The 14,848-nt window shown below is 45.9% G+C and overlaps 1 protein-coding gene across 1 annotated transcript in view; it reads left to right on the top strand.

Annotated features, from left to right (window-relative positions):
• FRAS1 (Fraser extracellular matrix complex subunit 1) overlaps nucleotides 1-14,848 on the top strand; it is a 105,292-nt gene that overhangs the window by 60,249 nt on the left and 30,195 nt on the right. Inside the window, exons 20-29 of the mRNA XM_031504663.3 lie at nucleotides 1,501-1,653; nucleotides 3,215-3,361; nucleotides 6,226-6,372; nucleotides 7,014-7,154; nucleotides 7,244-7,384; nucleotides 7,602-7,745; nucleotides 8,081-8,342; nucleotides 9,588-9,672; nucleotides 11,337-11,651; nucleotides 14,464-14,617. Coding sequence (XP_031360523.3) covers nucleotides 1,501-1,653; nucleotides 3,215-3,361; nucleotides 6,226-6,372; nucleotides 7,014-7,154; nucleotides 7,244-7,384; nucleotides 7,602-7,745; nucleotides 8,081-8,342; nucleotides 9,588-9,672; nucleotides 11,337-11,651; nucleotides 14,464-14,617 — 1,689 coding nt within the window. The remainder of the gene's footprint in view (nucleotides 1-1,500; nucleotides 1,654-3,214; nucleotides 3,362-6,225; nucleotides 6,373-7,013; nucleotides 7,155-7,243; nucleotides 7,385-7,601; nucleotides 7,746-8,080; nucleotides 8,343-9,587; nucleotides 9,673-11,336; nucleotides 11,652-14,463; nucleotides 14,618-14,848) is intronic.

Here is a 14,848-nt window from a genome sequence, read left to right as displayed (position 1 = left end):
TTTTGTTGGTGTTGTGTGTGCTTTGATCTCCAGGCTTGCAAAGGAACAAGAGAGTGATGGGGCTGATTCATCCTAAAACAGTAACTGAGAAAACTCTTTCCACTCACAGGAGCGAAAATAGAGGCTTGTGAAGAGCAAACTCTGCTGCAGCAGCACTGAGCTTTGTAGATACTTGGTTTTTTAAATGTTAGTTTGGGAGAATTTAGGTTTTCTGCTGCAGATACTGACTGTGTGGATACCCTACATTTTCTCAGCCTCCTTTTTACACTCTGTTTATGAAACCTTTTGAGCAGATTTGTTACTCATTATACCCTGCCAAAGCTCTTTATTAGAGACCAGTGGCTCCAGCAAGAGATTCAACTGGAGGAGTATTATTTTAGCAGTAAGGAGAGTCAATATATTACCAGGTAAATGTGGAAGTACAAAAAACTGGTTGGATTTGTGTTAATTTTATTGGTTTTAAGTACATAAAACTCGTCACCCCACCTCCAGCCCATACAAATCACAAGTACCCAGGACCTTTGGGATGAACTCATAGTCCTTGCTCCCTAAGGTGGGCTGCATGTGATCCTTTCTGGCTCCAAGTACTCCACCTCTGTACCCCAACTCTTGCTGGTCATTTCCCAGCTCCAATGCTGAGAGTGTGACATGCAGGAGACGTCAGCTGGGGCCAGGCTGCTGCAGCTATGGATGCAGAACTCCTCCAGGCTCCCATGTGAGCCTGTGTTCAGCTTGTAAATCTAGATTGCCTGACAACCTGTAGTAATGCTGTCACAGGAGACAAAAGGCAGAAAGGTGAACCTGCAGCAGAAATCTGGCAAATCAAGTCTCATTGTTACATATCTTTCAAGTCAGTCGTCATTTCCTTTATAATTTTCTCTATTACCATAATGAGGATTAATTTGGCTTCCAGGTTGCCTTACACTGCACCTTTGTGCACACAAAAGGCTTGTTGTCAAACCTTGTGAAGCACCTAAGTTCAGGTAGAGGTCAGGAGACGCAAGCTTGTGTCCTGCTGGGGAAAAATGGAAAAAGGAAAAGGCTTTGAGGCACTCTGATGTCACTCTTGGCCTGGCTTTGAGGGCTGCTGTATGTAAGGGTATGGATGTCTCGTTTGTGTGGGAAAATGTGAGCAGCAGGAACTACAGGAGAAGGTTGTACAGCTGTACAGGTTCTGCTCCTCGTTTTGCCATGGTGGGAGCAGGGGGAGGTGGGTGCCTGAGGCCTCCAGCAGAGCTAGAGAGGAACCTGTAGGCAGAAGCATTAAAAGTCAGAGAAAGGTCTTGGGAAGCAAAGGGCTTTGAGCTGGCTTTGAGCAAAGCTTTCCCAAGCTCACTTAAGGATGGGAAAGAGGACGCTTGAATGGGGCAGGAGGGATGCAGAGGGGGGAGTTTCGGGTAGCAGGATTTGCTCTCAAAGATCCATCCCTACAGCCTTCGTGCAGTTCTCAGCTAAGCCCTGTGCTGTCCCTCTGTGCTCAGTGTCCCTTGTTGCCTCTAGACTGCCACCCCCTGTGCCAGCAGTGCGTGGCCAACCTGCGGGACAGCGGCAGCGTGTGCCTGAAGTGCCAGCACGCCCGGCACCTGCTCCTGGGGGATCGCTGCGTGCCGGACTGCCCGCCGGGACACTACGCCGAGCACGGCGCCTGCAAACGTGAGTGCCTCCTGCAGACACCTCGGGTAGCTGCGAGGAGCTGCCTGCACCCTTGGGACAGCTTCCACCAGGTGGTTCCTGCCTAGGAGAGAAGCTTTGTCCACCAGGCAGGACGCTGCGCTGGGGCAAGTTTTTGTTTCATGCTGGTAGGATGTTTTGCAGCCTGAGGTGGAACATCACCCTGACTGAGGCTTGTGTTACTGCAATAATGGCCCAGAAGTTGATGGCTTGTAGCAGCTCCCAAAACAGAAAGCCAGTTCCATTCAGCTTTTCAGGCTGGTACAATGAATGCAGCACCCAGGCCACACTTTATTTTCTACTGTGTCCCTGCATCTCCTCTGCTTTTTGTTGTTGATGTGGTTTCACATTCCAGTCATTGTCTGAGCTGCTTTCTACTCCCTGGGCTCTGAGAAGGAAGCAGGTTCCTTTTCTTGTTCTGTGCCTGACAGAGATGTAGTAAAGCTCAAAGCTGAGTAAAGGGTATTGCACTTCAGTTTTAGAGAAAGGAATCAAGACCAGAAATTCAGCACAATGTAGATGCTCCTTTTGCATTTCCTAATCTAGTTTAGGGTGGGTAATATTTCAAAGCTTCTCTTCACCATTCTGGGAGCTGTGTGTTTGTTTACCTGTTTTTGACAAATTAGATCTCAGAACTGTGAAACATACTTCGTGTCACTTGATTGGGAAGGCCCCTGAGAGAGAGAGAGAGAGAGAGGTTTTGCCTTCCTGGAAATGAAAGCCTAGGGATAACATTTCTTCCTTTTGGTTTAAAGGTTTGACTTAAAAGGAGTTGTGTATTTTTCGGACTATGTCAAAGCCTCTAGGACATTTTGTTCTGCCTTTTAAGATCCCCAGCACAGCTCAGCGTGGTTGCTTCTGAGTCCTTTGCCCACTCTCCCTCATGATTAATTTTCCACCTATCATGATAGGTGTAATGATGACATCAATCTTTAGGTAAAGGCCTGTCAAGAAGTAAAACAGATTAATCTTTTTGTGTGTAACCTCACTAAAGAAAGTAATAGGGTACGTTGGCCTCAGCCCCTGTGATATTTTAAATCTCTTCGGTCAGACTAGGAAATGAACCTGAAAAGTCATGAGGGAAATGGGGAGAGGGTGCATGGAGATAGTCTGGTCTCCATCAGTGCAATTCCTGCTGAAGGGATGGGTGTGAATCTTCAGGGAAGTGTGGAGCTGTTAGAAAAGCACTACATGGTTCCTGCATAGGCAAAGAGGATCTAACCTGAAGCTAGCTGGGAGAAAGCATGACAGGGAGGCATGTGCAGGCCCTTTTTTCACTCTTCTCTGTTAGACAGGTCCTGGCCACATCCTGCAAGGGTTTTTTCTTGAGAAGGGAAGGCTGAAGAGAAGAGGGCAAATAAAAAGAAAGAAAGGAGAGGATCCTTTCTTGGGCGGGAGGCACTGTGCACCACTGAGGGCTTAGACTTGGCAGGAACTTTTGGTGCTCAGCACCCCTGCTCTCAGTCACTGAGAGTGCTTCTGCTGAAGCCTGTGAAACTTGTTTTTCCTTGAACAGAAACCCTGTTTTTTGCTGTCCCTGCAGGGTGCCACCCTTCCTGTAAGAGCTGCACTGGCGAGGGTCCCTTGTCCTGCTCCTCCTGCAAGGCTGGCCTGGTTCTGTCCCACACGGGCGCGTGTGCTCCGCTCTGCTCCCTGGGATACTACAGGGATGACAGGCACACCTGCAGACGTGAGTGCCTCTCCCCCAGCCTGCTCTCCTTCCTACAGTGCTGTTACCAACCTGTCTTTTCTTGTTCCTTTGCTCACTGTGGCTGTTGCCTGGGAAAGAAATGTTTCAAGTGCCTCAAAATGTGATGTGAGTTGACAGAGGTGATGAGCTGCCTCAGGAGCAGAGCCTACAGCAGGGTTGAAATTTCAAAACAGTTGCAGTTTTTTTATTGACCTCAAAAGACAAGAGGCTTTGTGTCCTGCTGTAAAAATCTGCGGGAGCATTTGTGTAGGTTTCCCTGTGATGGATTCTGGACTTGATGAAAACTTGGCAAGTTGAGACCAGTTTTAATCAGTCCTTACTAAAGGCAAACCCCCTCCCCACTGCACTACCTGCCAGTACATGCCAGGAAACATGCCTGGCAGCTGCACTGTAGCATTTATGTTCATTTCTCCTCATGTGAAACCCCAGGAGAAACAAGGTACAGCTTGGTAGATACAGACCTGAGCTGATCTTAATGATCTTATGGAATTGATCTGGTATTAGGTTATGTTTTATCCTACTCTTGCTATCCTTTGTGAATCTCTCAGGGTGTCCCTTTTCCTTTATTATTTTGTGTTCACTCTGGCCCAGGGTAATTCCTCTCAAAAATTATTTGGCTTAATGTTCCAAAATCCAAATGGTATAGCCCAAAGATACAAAAAACTGGAAAAAGCCCCGCTTGAATTGTCCCTCTATAATACACACACCTAAAAATGAGTGAATGCTGAAGTGGTTTGGTCACTGTGAATCTGAACACTCAGATTAGTGAAGTCCTGCATTACCCTGATTTAAATTCTCCCAAGTAATGATAAAACATCTGTGTTGCACTGAGTCCAGGTATCAGTGTCATCCTACCTAGACCCAGTTTTGTCACTGATGAGGTCCTGTAGGAGGAAACTGAAGTGGTTCTCAGCTTTACCTGCCTTTTGTTGAAATAGATGGTTCTCCTGAAACTATTATTTCCATCTGATCAGCAGAAATGCAGACACCTTACATAAGTTCAAGGAAATAGCTGGAAGGACTTGTTCCATTCTTTTGTGCAATAAAGAAAGGGCATTCAATAATACTAATAATAAAAAGATAGTAATAATAAAAATAATAAAAAGAAAGTAATAAAAAAAATAGGAATTAAAAAAAAAAAAAGTTCTGGCTGGTTTCCTACAAGCTCAACAAAATACTCAGTTTTCTCCTGCAGTAGGGATTCTCTTCTTGCTTGCTGCACCAGAATATCTCCCTTCCTAATTAACATGCCCCTTTCTAATGAAAGCTTTCTTGTTGATAGCTCCTCCCTCAGCATATCAAGGTAGACTGGCAATGTTCCTAAGGCCTGCACCCTTCCTGAAACTGGTTCAGGGGCTCAACTGCAAATAGATTTATTTTTTTTTAGCAAGCCAATTCAGCTACTCTAATCTCTTTATTGCAAATGGCTTTTTAAGAAGTGTTTGTAATCCTTGGAGCAGGGGGCTCAAGGCCAAGTGTGTTGGATTTTTGTCATTCCAAGTGTCACTTGTGCCTTTTCAAGTGCTGCTGATAAGCCAGGGAGATACAAATTGTCCCAGGCTGCTGGGAAACTGCCACTTGGAGGGAATGAAGATTGTTTAATCGGAGGTTGGCTGCTAGGCTGAGAAAATCTGGTCTCTCTTCAACATTTATTTTAGTCTCTTTGCACTTTTGAGGAACTTGGGGTTGGAATGAGGTTCAGAGAGATGCTGAGTGCACGTATGGGCCCTGGGAGATATTTTTAAACTCAATGACATCCTGGCCCAGGAACAGTGAGAAGCTTAACGAGTCCTTCACGGGCTTAAAAATGCAGATAGAGAGTCGTGCTGATAAAACAAGCAGACAGGTTTGCTTCCAGATACAGTTTTTGCTTGCTCTTCTGGCATGCCTCCATGGGTAGCCTGATTTCCCTGGATTTAGACCTCACGTAGAATGTTTTACTGTATCTTTAATAGTTAGTTCTTTGGAGCACTTGAAAAAAGTAATTTTTTCATGTAGTGTTCTTAAGTGAAGAAAAATCAGTGTTGCACCAGAGCACCTAAAAGCCAGCTACTTGATTCTTTAGGTACACATTTTGCTAGAAATCATTTGTACATCAATAAAATGCAGACATGTGACATTTTTTAGAGGAGCTAAAACGAGGAACTGTTTTGAAAAACACTGTGTTCTTGCTTCAGGGAGAGCAACATGGGTACTTTCACATTTACTTTGGAGGTTTTTTGGCTAAAAAACTGTGTTTTGAATTAACATGTCAGTATTTATCACCCAAACTGTTAGTACAGCCTCCTGTGAAGTTTAGTTCCTGGACATCAAAGAGGTGAGTTGAAATATTCTGAACCTCTGGACTTTGATCCTAGATTCAGTACATCCCTGAATTATTTTTTTCCTGGCATCTTTATTGCTCCCTGCAGCTCCAGAATTTCACACTGTGCGCAGACAAAGAGGTAGAAACGTTAAGTGAAATTACATGGGCCTTTGGTCCCACCAAGGATTGCAGCAGTCTACTCTGCTCTCCAAATTTCTGTGTTTCTGGATAGAGAGTTGTATGAAATGCAAGCTGCACAAAGGAAAATTATAAAAAAACAGAGACAGGGAAAGCTCTTAGCTGGGGATTTGGATTCAGGGTCAATGTTTTACCCTGACCTGTCCAGAGGAAAGTAAAAAGCAGCGTAAAGGGACATCCCAGCCTATTCCAAATGGAATGAGGCTCTTTATCCTTTGGAGAATGTGAAAAGGAACAAAAGAAGCAAGAATGCTGAGGTCTTCACAGAGGACAAGAGGAGTAGCAAGGCTGCAGGGTAACAGCATTAGGAATGACACTGGTTTTCCTTGTCTTCCCACAGCTTGCAGCAGCCAGTGCCGGAGCTGCGACTCGGCCGCCGGCTGCACGTCGTGCAGAGATGCAGCCAAGGTGCTGCTCTTTGGGGAGTGCCAGTACGAGAGCTGTGCTCAGCAGTACTATCTGGATTTTTCCACCAAGACTTGCAGAGGTGAAAAATGCCTTGCTGGTTTCAAGGAAAAGGGGGAAAAAAAAAAAAAAAAGGAGAGAGAAAAAGGAATAAATGCAAGTGCCTTGGCTAAGAATCCATTAGATGGCAGCGGGAGCTGTGCAGGTGGCCTGCTTTAAAAAGGGTACAGGAAGGGGGAAATTGTTCAGTGACAGGTTGCTTGCAAGGTTTCTGCAAGTTTTTTTTTGCTTTTTGGGCAGCCTGCTGTCACATACTTGAGCCTTTCAGCGGAACAAGATTATTGCAAATCGCTCTCTTGTAAATGATTTTGTAACTGAGCCAGCAAAGTTTTCAGGGGTCAGGTCCAGCAATTCATTTAGTCACGGGTCAGCTGATAACGAGTGAGCTTGCCAGGCTAAGTCTCTTTTCGGGGGCTTATCTGGCCTCCCATACTTACCTGTGTCTCTCTCTGTCTTACTAAATCCTGCATCACTGGCTGGCTGCAGAAACAGCAGTTTGGAGTGATTTAAAAGACACGTGACTTGAAAGATTTCCAGAGCTTCCCAGCAGAGATGGAAATAAGTGATGTTTTCCCACAGCTTGTAGACCCCAAGTGCTAAGCCCTTGTTCAGGGTGAGCACCCCAGAAAGGGCTGCCCTGAACTGATTTTTGTTTTCTTCCAGAGTGTGACTGGAGCTGTAACACCTGCAAAGGTCCCGAGAGGACTGACTGCCTGCAGTGCACGGAAGGCCACTTTCTCCACGAAGGAGCTTGTGTGGAAGAATGCCCTCCAGCTTTCTACCGGGAATCAGACACGTGCCAGAGTGAGTTTTCATGGAGCATTGCTTCCAGCGTGTTTCCCTGCTTGTCTCCCAAGAGCTGTCAGGCTGAGCTCTTTCCTGTGTCTCTTCAGGGTGTGATCAGCCCTGCCTTCGGTGCCACCAAGCAGACAAGTGCAGCCTTTGCCCAGCCCCGTTCTTCCTCCTGGGCGGTGTTTGTGTTCCCAAATGTGGGCAGAGATATTACACAGACGAGGCACAGCGTGAGTGCACAGGTGAGCACGGCGAGCTTGGTGCAGGCATGGTGGGCAAATGAGGAGGGAACTGCTTGCCAACTTTTCTCATAACTCTTTGCCCACTGTCTTGACTCTTTTGTGTTGGTAGGACACATGTAGGGGTGTTCCTGCTCTGAGCCTGGGGACGGTTCTGTGTGCCAGTGGCTTTGCTGGTTTTGCAGTGTCTCAGTGGGGTTTTGCTTTCTGTCTGATGCAGCTTGTCCTCCTGGATGCCTGGAGTGTGACAGTGGCAGCCTGTGCCACCTCTGTGACAGAACCACGTTTCTGAAGAATAAGATGTGTGTTTCTGCCTGTGGCCAGGGTTTCTATGGCAATCCACAGACCAGAGAGTGTGAAGAAGGTGAGGGTCTCTAGACAGCACCATTTATCATCAGTGTCAAGCCAGTGATAAAATGTCTAGGGGGAAATCACTTCCTGAATCAAGTTTAGTGGTTACTTACCCATTCTTTATTCTAAATGAAGATTTACTAGTCTGTCTGCAGTTGGCTTTCAGTTTTGTGATTGAGAAATCAAGGTGGGAAGTGATTTGCCCAAGTTGTGGTGGGGATTGGGATGGATTGCAGTTCACCTGGGTCAGGAATGAACAGAGCACCCAAAAAATAGTGCTGACAGACACGATGCCAACACAGTCCTCGGTGGTTCCTGCAGTGACACTTCTCCCTTCTTTCCCTTCAGCCAGCAGGCATCCCTGGAGCTCCCGAGCGAGCAGCACCCTCAGGGTGGGCATTGGTGGGGTGCAGCCCCTAGAGCTGGCCTTGCTGGGCTGTGATGGTGCCTCGGGGCAGCCGCTGTTCCAGGTGGACAGCATTCCCTCCACCGGCCGGCTGGTGCTGCTGCAGGGCGCGCAGGAGGTGCCGCTGAGCCGCGGCCAGCGCTTCAGCTGCAGGGACGTGCGGGACAGGAGGGTCCGCTTCGTGCACGGCAGAGACGAGCCCAGGTGACTTCGGGGGAAGCTTCTTTCCTGAGCTCTCGCCTCACAAAAAAAAATTGCTGTATCTTGAGAATGGGTCTTTCCTTCTTTTTTGGAAGCTTTCCTACAGGGAGGCACACTTCCCACCGTGTGGGAACTAAATCAACTGCCAGTGTACTTACGCTGTACCGTAGCATAATTGGTGCTGCAAAACTTCTCAGGTCACTGTGACTCCAAACTTTCTGTGCTTTTGGGGTGCAGGAGTCTGTCCCATCCTCAGGATACTCATCTGCGAGTTAAAACTGGCATATTAGTCTAATTGTTACTACAGTTTCTTGATATTGTTAGGAAGATGCTCAAGTGATGTCACTGCTGTGCTCTCTGGCGTAGTTTGCCTTCAGCCATTCCTTGTTTGCCTCCAGTGTGACCTCTGTTAGTACCCTGGCATAATTAGTGGTGATTAGTAGCTGGCAAAGCTCACACTGCAAAGGATGTTGCAGGGAAGGAGATTTTTCCTGCAGCCAGGCAATAAGCCAGCCACTCTGCCAAATTTCACACTTGATTTGCATCACCATAAAGCCTTGGCACCAGAGTGACGTGGGTGGAGCTGTTCTAAATTTCTGGCTGTATAAATCAGGGAGGTCTTCCATCTAAATCAGATCTGAAGAAGACTTTCAGAGTGTCCTGATGCCAAGTGTTAGCTGGTGTTCACCAGACTTCAGGCATATGTTTCTGTATCCTGCTTTTTTTTTCTTTTTAAGTCTGCCTGGTAGCCACCATGAAATGTCAGCATCTTGTCTTAAAAAACAAAGCTGCTTTATTACTAAAAAATTATTACTCTATTTATTATTTATACCATTATTTTAAACTCCAAGGTGTTTGGGTGGCATCACTGAAAAGTAAATGGGAAGGAAAATTCCTGGCAAATCCTGAAGCCAGATAAAGTGAGGCTTTTCTTTAGCAGCAAGTGGCTGGCATTTACAATTGGCACTTTATCCTGGGGATGCCATCCAATGTGGATAAGGTTACTCAAAGGGAGATGAGGTATATTATCACACAGCTAAAGGTGTTTTATTGCCTGTTGTGACTGTTGTGAATCTTCAGGAAAAAATACTATAAAAATGTACTTGAAGAAAAACTTGAGCTAAAGCTTCTGTCACTGAGCCAGTCATTTTTGTTGAATACTTAATGTGATTATCATTACTGAGTCCTGGAAGAGTACTTCATTAATTTATATTATCCTGTTTTTTCACTTTTTGGGGACCTATTTAGGAAAGGACAGTTCTCCTTGAAGGTCAGTGACCAACAGTCATTCTCCCACCTTGAGGTGATCAACATTCAAGCCTTCTCAACACAGGTAACAAAGCCTGGAAACAGCCCCAAATTTGGTACTATTTGAAGCCCTGGCTTCTTGCAGGGATAAAAAAGGAGCTGGGCAGAACTTGAGCAGGGGTTCAGATCAGGCAAATTGGGCTTAACTCTCCCTTAGGGGCAGCTGCCAAGAGTCACGTGGAGGAAAGGGACTTGGGGAATTGACTGGAGAGGTTGGCCTGTGTCATTTTGCATGTGTAGGGAGTTGAGCTATGCAATCATGGAGCAATTATCAGTGAGGGCTGAGGAATCCCTACTGCTCCAATTATCCTTTGGATCTGCTGATGCTCCAGTTCAGCCTCTTGCTTCAGGCCGATTGGGCCAGGATTGATCCTGACGGCAGGAGAGCTTTGACACTCAGGTTCACTGCTCTGTTCTGGGACAGCTGGGAATTAAATCAGCATGAGCTATTTAGAGTGTGTCTCTTAAACTTCTCACCACTTCTGGGCAAGGTGATGGTACTGCCAAGTGTCTGTGTCTCCTGTATTATTGTTATTTAAAGTCTGTGGCACAATACTTGGGTCTCACCCCAGGGAGGGTGCAGGCACCTGAACGGGTTCCAGGTTTCCAGGGAAGCTTTACAGCTTGCACTGAGCTTTTTCCAATGTGGAAAGCTCGATCAGAAGTTGTGACTCCTTGGCATATCCTTACAAATAGAGGCCCTGAAGTGCAAAAGAGAATCTGCTACTCATAAGGCCCCTTTACAGCCTCAAGAGGGGCACCAAATGACTTGACAGAACTCTTCTAGTGCTGGCTCCTTCCTGCCTACAAGTCTGGCTCAGCCTCCACCCTCCCCATGAGTAATTTATATTCCATATTGGTCATTCCCCTAACTTCTGGAAACTAGAAGTGCTCTAGTTTGTCCTTTAGAATAAGACAAACTGTGGGTTTTGATCCTACCGTGTGTATATTGATTCTGGCTGGTGCTGAGATCTTGGCTCAGCCTAATCTCTCATTTGCCTCAGTAGGACGTTCACCTAAGTAAGAGCTGCAGTCACTGCCCCAGAATGCATAAGTGAGGTTTAATGATAGGAATTATGGCTGTTGATCCCTAATAACCCTGGGAAGTTGTGCACAGGTGAGGTAGCTCTCTGATAGATGTTCCCAGGGCTTTGACTTTGTCTCTGCAGGAACGCCTCCCTCCCAAGGCAGTGCATTACCCATGGCAAATGATGTTTATTGGGATCAATAGAGACTGCAGATTGAAACTTTTCTTGATGACAAAGAATTGGAGAACTAATTTAAACCAGCAGAAATACTGCCTCTAGCAGGTTTTTGGTATAAGTTAGAAATGAAATAAATACTGATGATGAAGACACCCGGTTTTGCTGTCATCTCAAAAGGTTCATGAGGATCAGCTAGAGTCCGATGCTTGCTATATAAATGTCCCAAGTTTTTGCCTTTCCTAAGCCTAATGTGATATGAGAATATTCTTTTAATGGGACGAATTCCGTTTAAATGCTAAATATTATTAGATCTGCCCGTCGGGGGAAAAAGGTGTGGAGAGCGATTCTCTGCTGCTAAGAAATAGGAGATTTCCAGGGATGAAGTGGGCTGATGTCCTTATCCCCAAACTTGTAATTCCAGCCTTTGATCATGATCCAATCTCCCAGGCTCAGCAGACACCTCAGAGCCTCTTTTGTGTTCCAGGCGCCGTACGTGTTCAGGAACGAGCCCCTCCTCGTCGGCAGGGGGGGAACCGGGACCATATCGGAGCTGGTGCTCGGCGTGGGGGACAGTGACAACCCCGAGGACGTGGTGCTGATGGCCTTGGAGCCCCCACGGCACGGGAAGCTGCTCGGGCCCCCTGGGGACCCTGCCACCTTCCGCCTGGGTGACCTCGCGGGCGGGCGGCTGCGCTACGCCCACGACGGCTCCGACAGCCGGCAGGACGCGGCTCTTCTGCAAGTGAGCGACGGGTACCACTTCCAGAACATCCTGCTCCACATCAGGATTGCTCCCGAGGTATGTGCTGGCACATAAACCCTGGCAGGCATGCTGAGAGTCTGGAGAAGTGCTGCTTTGTCCCCAAGGTGTCACTAATCCTGAGTAACCAGCCGGAGGAAGTAGTGGATTGGTTGGGTTTTGGAGGTCGCCTGAATTTTTGGTTTGCAACAGTTGTGCAGCTTCAATGATTCAAAGTCCATAGTTATTTGGTAAAAGGTAATAAACTGTAATAAAGCAGAAGGAGAAAAGTCTGAAGATATCTTCATTCCTTACTAATGTGAAAGAGTAGCACAAAGTAGAGCTGTCATTAGGGAATGTCACGGTTTATTTGCTTTTATATAGAGATCTGACACAGGGTCTTGGAGTTCCAGCCCTTGGGAAGGAGCTAGGAGGAGATGACATTGTCCCTCCTTTGCCCTCTCTGCTATATGAGATGTCTTTCACAGCAGCTTGGCAAGGACAGTTTGAAGGGAGCTTTGCAAGCATTCCATGTGGCCCTGGAGCTCTGCACAAGGAGGCACGGATCCCATTTGGACCCTGCAGGTTCCCCTAAAGCCACGGTAGTAATTAATGTTAATTAGTGCTGTGACTCACATAGCAGTCTGGGGATGAAAACAGGATCAGAGGGGCTGTGAAAATGCCTGGACAACACTCTGTGTTATTTGTAACACCTTTTTTCCCCCCACTGTTGATTAAGCAGGTTCTTGTAAATGCCAGTGAGTGTGAATTGCTGAGAGTAGTTTCTTTTATTATCCTGTTTTGTCCTTTCTTGTCTCTCCTTATCATTCCACATTTCTCTGTGCAGCACTTGGCTACAGAGCAGAATGAAGCTGGTGACAGAGGTGAGAGCAGGGCAACTTTTAAGGCTTTTTCCAGTCCCTTTGGTTGCTAATGGCTGTTTTTCCCATCCAGACCCTTTGCTGGAACTGTTGCACTCTGAACAGGGACATGGAAGCCTTTCTTTTCTGAGAGGCCAGGGGGAGCACAGAAAAAAAAAAGACAAAACATGTTTATTTTAGGGGTACCCCAGACTTCTAGAGATGCAGCTAAGGGAGGCCTCCAAGGTATTTATTTGTAAGGCAGCTGACCTTGCCCTGCCTGGGAGCAGGTAGCTGAAAATACTTTTACAAGTTAAAAATATTTTTAAAATAGATTACCAAGCAAAAAGAGCTGTCTCATGAGTCTGTTCTTATTAACAAGCAGCATCAAAGCCATGTGGGAATGGTATCACAACGTGCTGGATGGGTTTGATGTGGCCAGTGAAGGAACATTCAGTCATTTAGTGACCTAAGAGCTGAAGGTTTCCATGTTTATAACAAACCTGCAGTGTAAGTGAAGTACAAATTAAGTGGGCGCACAGCAGACATGCCAAAAAGGAAATCATCCTGTAATGTGGTTCCTTTTCACAAACATCTTTTTAGCTCTCTCTCTCCTGTCTCTGTGGCAGATCCAGAAGACCACAGCAATGAGTCACTTAGCAGTTTGGGGGCTGATTATGTGGAGCAGTGAGGAGGAGGGTGATCCCTTAGATGGAGCAGTCAGGATTTTGACTGATCACACAGTTCAAGGCAAACTGCAGCCACAGCCAGTTTCAAGGTGAATGTGCAGAAATCCAGAATAGAAGTCACATTTTCAGCAGCTGGGGTTATAAGAAAAAGCATGGCATGGAAGAGGTCACAGGGGTTTTGGTGACCTGTCCAACAATGCAAATTAGAGCCAAAAAGGGGCTGATATAATCCTTGAATGCCAGAGTAGTGTTACTGAAATAAAAGGGAACTGTAGTGAAACTATTACTGCAATCCAATGCTGACATTCACATTTCAGGAAGTGTGAAAAATGCCAATTGCTTGTTTTTAGAATTTTTTAAAAGTTTAATAATAATAAAATGGTTATAAAATAGTAATATAATTACAGTAATAAAAATTTAGAGTTAGGACAATTACAAGACCATAAAAAAGAAAGGATTATGGACATCCAGATGTTTTTGGGTGCTAAGCTGCCAAAAACATGTTTTGTGAACAAAGGAATAACGCTTAAAAACCATACACTGTTGCATATTCATACATACTTCATGGTTATGCATACATTCTATTTAAAACAAGAAACTCTGTCTGGTATATGTCAACTGCTTCTTTTAATCCTCACGACGTCTTCGAGTCTGAGCAAGGCCTGAAGAAATTAGCTTCTTCTGATAAGAAAACAATAAATTCCTCTTCTCTGGAAGATTTAGGTGTTCTGTGACTGTTATCTCAGAGCGAGTATCTAATTTCTTTAAAAAAACCCCCACATACATAGTTTCTATTTTAACTACTAAAGCTTCATTTTAACTACAAAACTACATTTACCATACTATTAAAATATTAATACAGCACAACTAATCAATATAACGTAATACATATAGTAAACATCTGCATAGAACCATATAATATGCATATTTCACAGGAAGCGTAAATTAATATTGGACAAAAAAGAAGTTAAAAATAAAAGCCACAGGAATAGTTTGAAGGTTAGGAAGCCCACTGAGTAACTAAAGACTTGGGTGGATGCTCAGAGAGAATGAGGATGGTGATAAAGGACAAAATTATGGAGGAAGGTTTAGGGTCAGCAGCAGGAAATTAGCAATTAGAGGACAAGGTCACTTCTAGAGTCTGGGAATGGGGTCTGAGGGATACAGCAGAAGGGTCCACAATCATTTATTCAAGCAGACAACCAGGGTGGAATGTGTAACGAATTCCAGAATATTCTCCTTGATCCTTTCTTTGCCCTTGAAAGTCCCATTCCAATTACTCAGACTGCAGTCAGCCTTTTCCTGCTGTCCCCCTGCCTGCAGAGTGCCAGGAGCCCCCGGCTGGTGACCAATTCCCTGGTGTGGGTGCCCCAGGGAGGCATGCTGCAGATCTCCAAAACAATCCTGCACGCCGAGCTGCCGGGCGCCCGCGACTCTGACATCACCTACACCATCGCCGAGGAGCAGCCCAGACATGGTAAATCCCCCTGGAGTCCTGCTGCCCCACAGCAGCACCCTTCCATGGTGTTACCTGCACATTTGGGGGAATATTTCCTTAGAATGATAGGCTGGCTGAGTGCTGCTAGCCTCATCATTTTCCACTTCTAATGGCCAGGCAGAGTAACAAAGCACTTTTGCCCTTCCTGATCATCCGTGTTCCTCCAGTGGTGGTGGAATCCTGGTGTATTTACAGCCCTCAGAGAGCAGA

Source organism: Lonchura striata, chromosome 4 (assembly GCF_050655825.1).
Source record: "Lonchura striata isolate lonStrDom1 chromosome 4, ASM5065582v1, whole genome shotgun sequence".
Taxonomy (NCBI): Eukaryota; Metazoa; Chordata; class Aves; order Passeriformes; family Estrildidae; genus Lonchura; species Lonchura striata.
Note: the sequence above shows the minus strand (reverse complement) of the source record. Positions and strands in the feature narration are given on the sequence as shown.